Here is an 11,717-nt window from a genome sequence, read left to right on the forward strand (position 1 = left end):
TCATCTGCTCATTTATTCTTACACCAGACAGCAAGCAGCATCTGCTTTAAGCACATCTGGAAGGCACATCAGTAAATCCGAATTCAGAGGAAAATGTAAATGGTCATTTAAAACCAGTCTGAAGTTTGAAAGTAAGTAAGTTTTGAAAGATGAATTCTATCAGTCATGCAAATGTAAATCTATGGTAAGGGTGATAAACAAAACATATTAAAAAGTAGTTTGTGTGAAATTTAGAATTGCCTGGGTTTTATCTTCGTTTTTTATCTGAAAGAGTCAGTAATCCTAATGGTGGTGGATTGTTCTAAGTGTTTCTAGGTTTTCTGATCTGCAGATAAGTCAGTTTTCTCTTGAGATCTCTCACATCACATACCTCTCCAAAAATTATATTGCAACACATTTTTTAAAGTTTGTGTTATTAAAATTTATCCCCCAAAAATCTTAGTTTGCCCCTTAATTCTTGGTTTATGGTAGAGGCTCTCAATACATAGTTTTGAATGAATAGAGCCATTCAAATAGAGACTCTTAAAAATGATAGAAATTTCTGTCTACTATAAATAGGTAGGTGTAGTTTTTTAGAAATACTTTAAAAAATAGCTTTAGAGATGGTGTATTTGAGGAATGATAGTGTTGTAGATTATAATTACAACTTATTTCATATGTATCTATTTAAAAATATGAACTGAAAGATTATCCATTGTAACTCATTGATTGGTCACTTGTCCTATGTGCCAGGACATTACCTCATTTGGTCATTACAGTAACCCTGTGAGGTGAGTTTTACAGTGATCCTCATTTTGCAAATAAGAAACCAAGGCACAGAAAGGTTAGGCCACTTGCCTAGGGTCATATTTTTGTTGACTTTTTTTTTTTTTGAAGTATACTTGATTTACAATGTTGTGTTACTTCCAGGTGTAAGCAAAGTGATTCAGTATATATATATATATATATATATATATATATATACATATACATACATATATAGAGAATACTATTCTCTACTACTTAGAACATGCTTTCAAACTCTGTATATTAGTACATTTTACTTTCCTAAAATATAAAGCAAGAGTTTTATAGCAGTGCCTGATCAGAAGAATGTAGTGTGGTCTTCAGGTAGAAATAAGCTTATATAATTTTGAAGTGTCTTTCAAGCAGCAATAATAATGATTTTTCTAACAGAAAAACACATATCTGTATTATTTTAAAAGTTTTTTTAAAGCTTATTAGGGTGAAATTATTTTATTTCTAAGAGAAAAATAACCTATTGCTAGTACCATGTACTAAGATCCTATGTATCAGGCCTTTGTTAATGCTGATTATTTTAAGCGAACACTGACTTTTTTCAAGTGCTGAGACAAATAAGGAATTATTTGATTTAGAGCAAGGATAATAGTAGTACTGTAAAGCAGGGTACTTTCTTCACATGATGTAGCTACTCATTTTTGTAAAGTTTTTTTTGACAGTAACTATAGTAATTTTACCCAATTTCACTATATTATCTTTTGTTATGCAAAAGATATGCACAGAAAATTTTCTTTTATTTAGTGATTTTTAAAAAAATTTTACATTTATAAAAAATTGGATAAAAAGATGGTCTTTTGGTGATAAACACATGTGACTTTTACATGAATGTCTTTGAGTTTTCTGTTTTCCTTAAACAAAACAAGATAATTATATAGCTCCATCTCAGATGGCCATCATTTGGAGACATGTTTATAGCAACGAAGTTGAATTGTCTGTTCAATATCGTGTGTGTGTTCTTAATCCTATCTGTAGTATGAGGAACCATAAATAGAAACATCTCCGTATGCGAGATGATACATTTAAATGGAAAACTTCAAAATCTATGAAAATACGTGACAAATCTAGGATTGTTTGACAATTCAGTATGATCTGTTGCCACAGGATAGTTTTTAAATTGTTTTAAAGCAGTTACAAGAAGGTTAGTAACAAACTGTTTGAGGAAAGCTGGTTTGTTGGCAGCCTCCCGCCCCTCCCCAACGCCAACTCCCTCCAGTAGCCTCTGTGCCGTTCCCTATCTTGGCTTACAGAAATCAGGAAAGTTTGCCCTTATGTAAAGAAAATCTCTTGTTAAAAATGACTGTGTTACAGATACGGATTACTTACTTTAAGGAAAATCAAGCAGGAGAGTGTGACTTGTCACTAGCAAACAGTGTCTACAGCTAGTCCAGCATTCTGATTTGTTGATGGCATGGATTCCTTGAGATGTTGAATAGCAAGTGTTTCAAACCTTAACCCCTCGTTAGGCGAAACCTTTAAACTTTTTAATATTTACTTCATTGCTGGCATTCCACTGGAGGTGAGGTATGGCAGCTATTTGAAGAATGCGTGTGTAAATGTATCTTTGTGTTTGAAAACAAAGAGCCACACTGAAATTACAAAGTGATTAAAATAGAATTTAGTAACCCAAACTGGAGTCTGGCTGGATTCATGAGGGATTATGATTCTCCCTACACTTGGACAATGTGCTCTTTACCAAAGTGCAGGCGCTCACAATTGGCCGATGATGCATAAACTCAGAGCAATGTGAAACAGAGGAAAATCGAGTGTTAGTCCAAATGTTTACATAGAGTGTTAAATAAAAACTACTAAGGTAAGAAGTTCAATACTTTACATAGGTAGTAAACTATGCATATTATTTTATTTGTAACCCCATGTGTTGAGATGGGACACTATTAAAGTAACAATCACTTAAAAAGCAACAACCAACAAACGAGTATTCAATTTGGTACGTAAACTGAATAATTAAAATCAAATGGAAGCAATGCCTAAAGTAACTTAAGATAATTCACAATAAAAACCATTAGTTCAGGCTCTACTTATTGGAAATATGATAATTCAACATAGGCTAACCTAAAATGTACTTTTAGAGATCGAATAAGGATATAAGCAAACTATTAAATAAGATGTCAGGAAGTCCCTAAAACTATGTTTAAGGACTTAAAACTGATGACTTACATGCAAAAAAACTAAGTTTGAATTCATTCATACATGATCTTATTTGAAGCACTGTATTTTCATTCACTAGCAAAATTCATGTCAGTGAGATATTTTTGAAGTATTTTATTTTCCAGATATTTCACTATGTTGTTCCAGTGATTAGCCTGAATTTCTGTGGAAACCTAAGTTTTAAATGAAGACATGCTTCTGAAAATAAGGCAACTTTTCTATAATCTTGTTTATAAACAGAACAAAAGAAATCTTTGGTTTTAGTTAAAGTGGCTGAAAGGGTTTTGCAAAAAAAAAAAAAAAAGAGAGAGAGAGAGAGATACTAAAGAACCAAAGCAATGAAAAGGCTCTTCATAAGCAATGGGAAACTCCAAACCCCATCAAGGTCAGTAGAGTACCTAAGGCACCTCAGGTTCAGATGATACAATCATCTTTGCTTAGAGTTCTAGTAATCTATATACAGGATTTTTACCATCTTAATTAAGAACATGAAGCCAAAAAGGTAATGTCCAACAGTGATTACTGTAAGAAAGAAGAAAATCATAGCAGTTGATAGGAAGAGATATTAGAATCCATATTTAAAAGATGAGAAAAATGAGGCCCAATCAAGAAACAGATGACACTAGGGTTTGTGTTTCTAGATTCCTAGTCCATTTCTCTTAGGGCAGGGCAAATTCTAGATTTTAACTTTACTGGCTAGGAAACCAAGTGTGAAGAGTTTCAGATATGTGAACTGAGGAAGAAAAAAATTCCCATCAAATCCCCAAAGGCAAGCTGGAAATAAATATATAATACTTTACTGTCTTAATTCCTTTATATCATGTGTTGGACAACTTGGCTAATATACTAATTGAGTTATACAATTCTTTCAGTTCGATCTAAAAATAGCAGACCAGTATTAAATGAGAAAGTTACATCAGATTCCATTTGAGCATACATAAGGCCATGATACTCAACACAAATCACCACTTCTTGGGAGAAAGAAGATATCTACTGTCCAGTTCAGGAGAGAAAGCTCCTGACCAGTTATCCAGTAGATTCTCCACTCTTCAATGGGGAAGATGATGCTTATATTTTTAAAAAAAACCTCTACAAAGCTCACATACAAGACAATACATCCTAGATTTGTGACTGCTATGAGCATTTAAGGCTGTCATTTTCAAGTATAAAAGTTTAGTGTTCCATTACCCAATCTGTGCAATAGACATAGCTGTAAGCTCGAATCATGGAAATTAACAGAACCTCACCAAAGACAGAAAGAAATCATAATTTAGGCAACAGCAAGTTTAAATGTAGGAAAAGATGGGGAAAAAATTATGTATTAGATTATGCTTCTCTGAACTGCAGCAGTGGTTCACACTGAATCTTTGTCTAACACACTGTCCGTCGCATGGCATTTGGACTAAGGTACATCAACAGCAGACCAAACAAGGAAGCTTAATTAGGTAACAGAACTATCATTAAGATGGTTCACCTCTAACACAGTTATACGGCCTGTTTCCCTAGAGAAAAATTAGAAATGGCTCCAGTATACCAAATGAGCTTCACAGATAAACATGAAAAACAATTTTTTTTAAAGCAGGACCTTTTACCTTGGGACCACCACACTGCTCATGGATGGTCGATAAATCAATGTTACTTACTTCTGGCTAGAGGTAATATTGTGAAATGTAACATGACTGGAGAAAAACGGGTATTTGGAAGCCAGCACGTCATTTAACTTATACTCTAGATGTGCACGTTAAGCTGTAGTTCTGTAACTCCTACTGTGTTTCAATATCTATGTCTGAAAGGTGACATCAGTTTTATTATGAAAGCAGCTGCTTTGTTATAAATTCCATGTAACATGCTTGAATTCTAGGTCATTTGTCTTTACATGATTTAAAGTGTCTTGTGGTTTGGTCAGCATACACACTTTTTGTCTCATTTGATATACAAGCCAATGTGGAAATTAAAAACAAAAACTACCAACTAGTGCAGAGAGCTAAGTTGAGTCCAGGATTATGACAAAGTCTGACCCAGAGTTTTTAGTCTGTAATCTCAGCGTGTATCTCATGCAGTCTGGGGAGCATCAAACTAAATCTACAGTCGCCAGAAGCCTTGTTACAGTTGAACGCACAGTAACTAAAGTGTGTACATTTTTAGTGTTCATGATAAATGCAGTTATGACCTTATTACACTTTTGGCATTCTTTAAGAAAGCACATTAAGCTTTAATATAGAAATATTTAGGTTACACTTGTGCTCAAGTAATAGTAAAACATTTGTTCTTTTTGATCTCATACATTCTCTCCTCAGGAATGGCCCATCTCCTGCACGCTTGGAGCAACCTTTGGCTACGTGGCTGGCCTTGTTATTTCACCACTCTGGATATACTGGAATAGAAAGAAACTCACATACAAGAACAATTAATCGGAGCAAAGGGAGAAGAGATTTCTTTGTGCAGATTCCATAAAGACTGTGCAGAAATGTATATGGTCTAGGCCAGGCAGTCCCACTTAACAGCACTGTTTTTTATGTAGTTACATGATGTGATTGTAGCTTTTTAAACTATGAAACCCCTGAGAGATTGTACCTTCTAGTTGAAATAAAGTATTTATAATAGATTGTGGCTTCAGATGCTGTTTGCTGCTTCTTGGACCTTTAAGAAACATTCTTAATGAACTTTTATAGAATTCTGAGGACAGGGTTGGTTTTTTTTTTTCCTTTCAAGTTTTAAACTGCTTCATTATAAGAGGTCTGGGTACAGCTGTAGCATTTCATATGCTTTCTGAGAGAAATGTACAGTTTCCTTGGCCACTGAAGATGTTTCTCACGTAATCAAACAACAGTTTATACATCTTGATCCTATTCTTTTTTTTACTGTGTGTTTCTTTGGAGTTAAAATGGCTATGATAGCCTCATCAAAAACAGTCTTCAATCCCTTCTGTGTTAAAGCTGAACATTCCACATAGCAGCACGCACCTATCTGGGAGGGAGAAAAAAAAAAATCACAAATATATAAAAACTTTTTTACACAACTGGTACCACACAAACATACCATTATAAGGAAAATCATAAAATGCAAAAAGAATGAAATCATATTTCTGATTCCCTAGAGATAGCTAACTGTTAAAATATTAGTGTAAATCCTTTCAAACTTTCTCTGAAAAAATTCTTTTCAATCATCAAATGTTTACTGGATACCTATTACATGCCTGGCACTGTTTCTAGGTGCTGGGAATCATGTCTATGAACTGAGCAAAAGAGCAAAACCTCTGCTGTGTGATGCTTATATTTGCCTAAGTTCTACTGGGGGAGGGACACATGAAGGAATATAGAGATGGTGGCACATGCTGCGGGTTAAAACTTGGAGGGAGAGGGTGCAGATGAGCGGTGGTGATGGTCAGTGAAAGCTGCTCAGCAAGGTGAAGTCTGAGCAGCGAGGGATACCTACTGGCAGGGTTTCCAGGCATACACAGCCACAGACGTAACGATCCCTGATGCAGGAACGTGCTTGGAACATTCAGGGGGCAGGACAGAAGCCAGAGTGGCAGGGGACAGGGTGAGCAGGGGTAGTGGCAAGAGATGAGGTCAGTGAGGTAGCCTCAAGATAGTCCTCGAGTAAGGACTTTGACTTCTACTCTGAGAGGGGCCCCACCCATCCATCCATCCATCCATCCATCCATCCTTCCATCCTTCCATCCTTCCATCCATCCATCCCTCCCTCCATCCATCCATTCATCCATCCTTCCATCCATCCTCCGTCTATTCATTGAAAACTTACAGAGCACTAATTAGCCAAATCAGAGGAAGGAATTTGTTCCTTCCTACAAGGAACAAAATTAAGTCCCTATGCAACTCTCAATGAAAAGTATTTTAGAGGAAGAAGACCATGGACTAATATAGAGGTAGAAGTGGTTTGGAGAAAAATGGGGAAGGAGCTAGGGAGTGGGGACAGGTCAGGCAAGATCTCACTGAGAGAGTGATATTGGAGCAGAGATCTACAAGGGAGTGCTTTCCTAGTAGCTCAGCTGGTAAAGACGCCGCCTGCAATACAGGAAACCCCAGTTCGATTCCTGGGTTGGGAAGATCCGCTAGAGAAGGGCTAGGCTACCCACTCCAGTATTCTTGGGCTTCCCTGGTGGCTCAGCTGGTAAAGAATCCACCTGCAATGTGGGAGACTTGGGTTTGATCCCTGGGTTGGGAAGATCCCCTGGAGAAAGGGATAGGCTACCCACTCCAGTACTGTGGCCTGGAGAATTCCCTGGGATAGGGAGTGGGGACAGGTCAGGCAAGATCTCATTGAGAGAGTGATATTGGATCAGATATCTAAAAGGAAAGGATGAACAGTGTCTACATCAGGAAGACTCCCAGGCAGAGGAAGCAGTGGAAGGGCAAAGGCCGGGAGGCAGAAAACGGGAAACAGCATGGAGGCCGTATGCCTGGAGCACAGTGAGTGAGGCAGAGGTGGCTGGGCCTGGATGCCACAGTGGGCGTTTCATTTATTCAAAGTCAGCTGGGGAGCCACTGAAGGATTCTGCACAGAGCAGTCAGCTAATGGAGTTTCTATTTTTAAAGACTCAATGGCTGATGTGTGGAGAACAGGTTAACAGACACAGAAGCAGAAAGGTGAGTGAGAAGCTGTTCCAGTTAATCCAGGCAGAGAGGGAAGGAGCCTGGTCCAGGCTGCCAAAGGAGGGGACAGTGAGGAACATACATATGCTGGATATATTCGAAAGCAAAAAACACAGGTTTTGCTGAAGGGTTCACTGTATGGTATGAGAGGAAGAACAAGGTCAAGTGTGACTTCAAGGTTTTTAACCTGAGTAACTGGGAAGATAAGCCTGGACGATAAAATTGGGAATTCTGTATTGGACGTGTTAATTTTGAGATGCTTACCACAAGGATGGACTTGTTGGGTGAAAAGTTGGACTACCAAGTCTAGAAGTCCAGGCTGCAGATGGGAATTTGGGGAGCTCAGTAGTAGATTGTTCAAACCACCAACTGATAAAAGCTCAACAGGCCTAAGGACTGAGTGTGGAAATAGAAGGAAAGACATCCAACAAGCTGAGGGCTGATCCCTGGACTCTCCAACATTCAGAGAGAGGGAGACAAGGAGAAGGAGAAGAGGCCAACGAGAGAGGAGAAAGCCCAAGAGAGGGCATTCAAGGAAGCCAAGTGAAAGTGTTTCAAGAAGGGACCAATTTGTGCCAAATGCTGCTGACAGATCTAAAAATGGGATCATAGTATTTTGCAACCATTTTTTCCCCTTAAACTATATAATAAGCCTGAACCCTGTAATAGGTATATTAGTATAAAATTTTAATAGGTGCAGGATTTTTTGTTTTTTGCTGTGATAAACAATGCAGCAACTTTATGCCATCTCTTTAAGCACATCCTATATAATTTTTTTAGGATATACTCCTACCTATGGAATTGCTTGATCAAATGCGTTCATGCCCTTAAGGCTTTTGCATGCTGTTGAGGCTGCTTTTACTCACTGACCAATAGAACAACAGAGTACCCGCTTCCTTGCCCCATTGTGTTAGTCGTTCAGTCATGTCCGACTCTGTGTGACCCCATGGACTGTAGCCCACCAGGCTCCTGTCCATGGAATTCTCTAGGCAAGAATACTGGAGTGGGTTGCCATTTCTTTCTCCAGGGGATCTTCCCAACCCAGGAATTGAGCCCAGGTCTCCCTCATTGCAGGCAGATTCTTTACCGTCTGAGCCACCAGGGAAGCCTTTGCCCTGCTGGGACAGTGTTTTTGCCAATTTTATAGATGGAAATTGAACTTACAGTTGACCACTAAGGAGTATGAATGTATTTCTTATCTTCTATGGCAATCCACATTTTTTGAAGAATCTTGAGTCCCTTTTCCTATTGGAGTGTATGAATATATATATAATTCCCAGCATATGTATACCTGTCTTTTTCTGATTAATCCATATGCAATGGGGCTCCTGTACACTAAGGATATTAATCCATTTTTCTGCCATAAATGTCGTTTGTTGTATGACTTTTAATTTTATTTCTGGCATTTTGATGTATTAAATTTTTATGTAATTAAATCATCAATGTTTTCATTTATGACTTTTACCTTTATGACATTTAGAAATTCCTTCTCTCCCAAGATGACAGAATTTAGTACTTGGAATTTGTAAAGTGACTTGTTAGTGAAACTATTTCTCTTTTGCTTTAGGAAACACTATTTTCCAAAAAGTTTTCTTGCTTTTTTCTGCCTCTTGATAGTGTTTTTAAAAAGACCTTATTAGATTTCATTTCCACAAAAGTCCTATTAAAGTCATAACATCTAAAAATAGAATCCAATAACGTTAGGACCAAATGGAGAAAAAAGTATGCCTTTCTTTGGGGAGAGGAAGACTATAAGTTAAGAGGCATTTTGTGCATCAGAGTTGTATTTTTAGAATGATAATATTTTCCACCTTTCATAAAAAGATTGCAACACATTTCCTCTCCTACTTAGCTATAACTTTTTTGTTTTTTAACTGCAGATTTAAATTGCCCTCCAATTGCACTCCACTGCCTGCTCCATGGGTCTTCACTGAAGACAGGGCCTGATTAAGAAGCCCCTTTTTATGACACTTCTTTCTATACATGGCTTATTAGGAAAATATTGTTGGCAGTGTAGCACAGGTTTAAAGGCTGGAGTCAGGTCTTTACTGAAGTCAGCTCTGCCATTTATTACCTGCAGGACCTTACAAGCTACCTGACAAGTTATCTGACATTGCCCTGCCTCTGGTTTCTCCTCCAGAGCAACTGGTCCATCGACCTCACCGAGCTGATGCAAGGATGAAGTGATCGAATGCATGTAGAACACTCGGCACAGTGCCTGGCATACGGTGAATGCACGATAAATCTCTGCTTCTATCACTACCTCAGCTTCGTTTACATTTATTTTTAAATTCTGTGAAGGTTGCATTACCTCTTTTGCTAGTTTCTGTCCTTGCTCCACACATATAGGTTTTTCCTTCATATCATTCAGTCTTGCTAAAGTTTTGGGGTCATCTCGGAGATCAATCTAGTTAAGAAAAGTTGATAATATCCCATCATAGCATCAGTCTTTAAAGATAAAACATGTAGTACCATTTAACCCCCACATATAAAAAGAAAAGATTACAAAGGAACTTGATTTTTAAAACAGACTAATATAGCATTTGCTTTGACATTACCTTTTCCAAAAGTGTGACAGAATTTATTATAACAAACAACTGAGATTAAACACGTATCTCATTTGCTAAATCTTGGGGCCATCATTTAAGAGCAACGTCACGAGGCAGGGCAGAAAGGCTTTTCTTGAACGGGTAAAATCAAAGCATACGTACCTGAGTTCCTATTAATAAAAAGGGTACATTTGGTGCGTATTCTTTAAGTTCTGGCACCCACTCCTCTTTCACGTTTTGAAATGAGGCTGGATTCACCACAGAGAAGCATATAAGGAAGACATCAGTCATTGGGTAAGATAAAGGCCTTAGACGATCATAGTCTTCCTAAGGAAGAAAGCAGAACCTCATTATTTCCAGCACTGTGAGTTTACTAATAAATATGCATTTAGATTAGATGGTCAAAAAGCATGGTCGGGACTATTCCACAAGTGAAACGCGTGGCATTCTACATCCATCAACATCATTCCATTCATTTTTGCTGCTCTTCTTTTGGAAGTTCTGAACACCAGGGGGGTAAAGACATAATGATATCATTAACAACTACAAGGAAACTTTGAGAAAATACATTGTGATGACCACAGTTCTCACTGGAATCATCTTTAACTGGAAAGTTTGCACACAGAATTGATTGTGGCTAAATAGGTACAGTCATGTATAATAACTAATATTATATACTGAATGTTACTATGTAAACATACCAATATGCTCTCTCATGTTACTTATTTAATCCTTGTAACTACTATATGACATAAGAACCACTCTCTGTGTTGCATTCGTGTAAACCGAGGTGCCCAAGTTAAATGACTTGTGTAAGGAAGCATAATGAGCAAGTAAAGGAGACAGGATTCAAACACGGGCAGCTTCACTCTAGAGTCCATGCGTTAACCACTATACAGCTTCACTGAGACCTTAAATCTTTGTTTTCCCTGTTTATACAGTTTTCTTCATTGTGTATATGTGTTACACGTGCATGTTTGTGTGAAGAATTAAAGATGGAAACACATGGAGTAAATCTACAGTTCCTTCTTATTCCCCAGTTTCCATTTCTCTCCTGAACGGCAGATTTTTCAGATGTGTCTTTCCTGTTGTTTTTTGTGCGTGTATATGCCTAGAGCTCTATGTATTTAAACATCTGTACCTAGAAGAGACGGTGCAACCCATGTTGTTCTGCACCTTTCCGCGTGTCTTGGAGCTGGTGCCACACCAGAACACGTTAGACTGCCATGATTTTAAACTAAGGGTAGCTGATTTACAATGTCGCATTAGTTTCAGGTGTATAACAAAGTGACATATAGATATGATGAATATATATGTGTGATTTTATATATATATGTGCATGTGTGTGCTAAGTCACTTCAGTGGTGTCTGACTCTTTGAGACCCTATGGACTATAGCCCACCAGACTCTTCTGTCCATGGAGATTCTCCAGGCAAGAATACTGGAGTGGGCTGCCATGCCCTCCTCCAGGGGATCTTCCTGACACACATATATAATTTATTCTTTTTCAGATTCTTCTCCCTCGTAGGTTATTACAGTATATGTTGTTGCTGTTCGGTTGCTAAGTCATGTCCAACCCTTGGCA

General features: G+C 37.8%; 2 protein-coding genes across 7 annotated transcripts in view; one reads left to right on the forward strand and one right to left on the reverse strand.

Moving 5' to 3' along the window:
• PIGF (phosphatidylinositol glycan anchor biosynthesis class F) overlaps nucleotides 1-5,572 on the forward strand; it is a 30,031-nt gene extending 24,459 nt beyond the window's left edge. For both annotated transcript variants that reach the window (XM_012159160.4, NM_001280695.1), the window contains 1 exon segment: nucleotides 5,265-5,572. In XM_012159160.4, coding sequence (XP_012014550.2) covers nucleotides 5,265-5,378 — 114 coding nt within the window. In that variant the 3' untranslated portion in view covers nucleotides 5,379-5,572.
• RHOQ (ras homolog family member Q) overlaps nucleotides 2,641-11,717 on the reverse strand; it is a 41,241-nt gene continuing 32,164 nt past the window's right edge. For 2 of the 5 annotated variants that reach the window (XM_015094399.4, XM_060412209.1), the window contains 3 exons: nucleotides 10,295-10,459; nucleotides 9,895-9,990; nucleotides 2,641-5,930 (listed from right to left, as the gene is read on the reverse strand). In XM_015094399.4, coding sequence (XP_014949885.2) covers nucleotides 5,898-5,930; nucleotides 9,895-9,990; nucleotides 10,295-10,459 — 294 coding nt within the window. In that variant the 3' untranslated portion in view covers nucleotides 2,641-5,897. Of the gene's footprint in view, nucleotides 5,935-8,747; nucleotides 8,829-9,894; nucleotides 9,991-10,294; nucleotides 10,460-11,717 lie in introns of all 5 variants that reach the window. The other 3 variants (XM_027966877.2, XM_042246224.2, XM_042246223.2) reach the window with 2 other exon arrangements.

The sequence above is a fragment of the Ovis aries genome, chromosome 3, assembly GCF_016772045.2.
Source record: "Ovis aries strain OAR_USU_Benz2616 breed Rambouillet chromosome 3, ARS-UI_Ramb_v3.0, whole genome shotgun sequence".
NCBI classification, from domain to species: domain Eukaryota; kingdom Metazoa; phylum Chordata; class Mammalia; order Artiodactyla; family Bovidae; genus Ovis; species Ovis aries.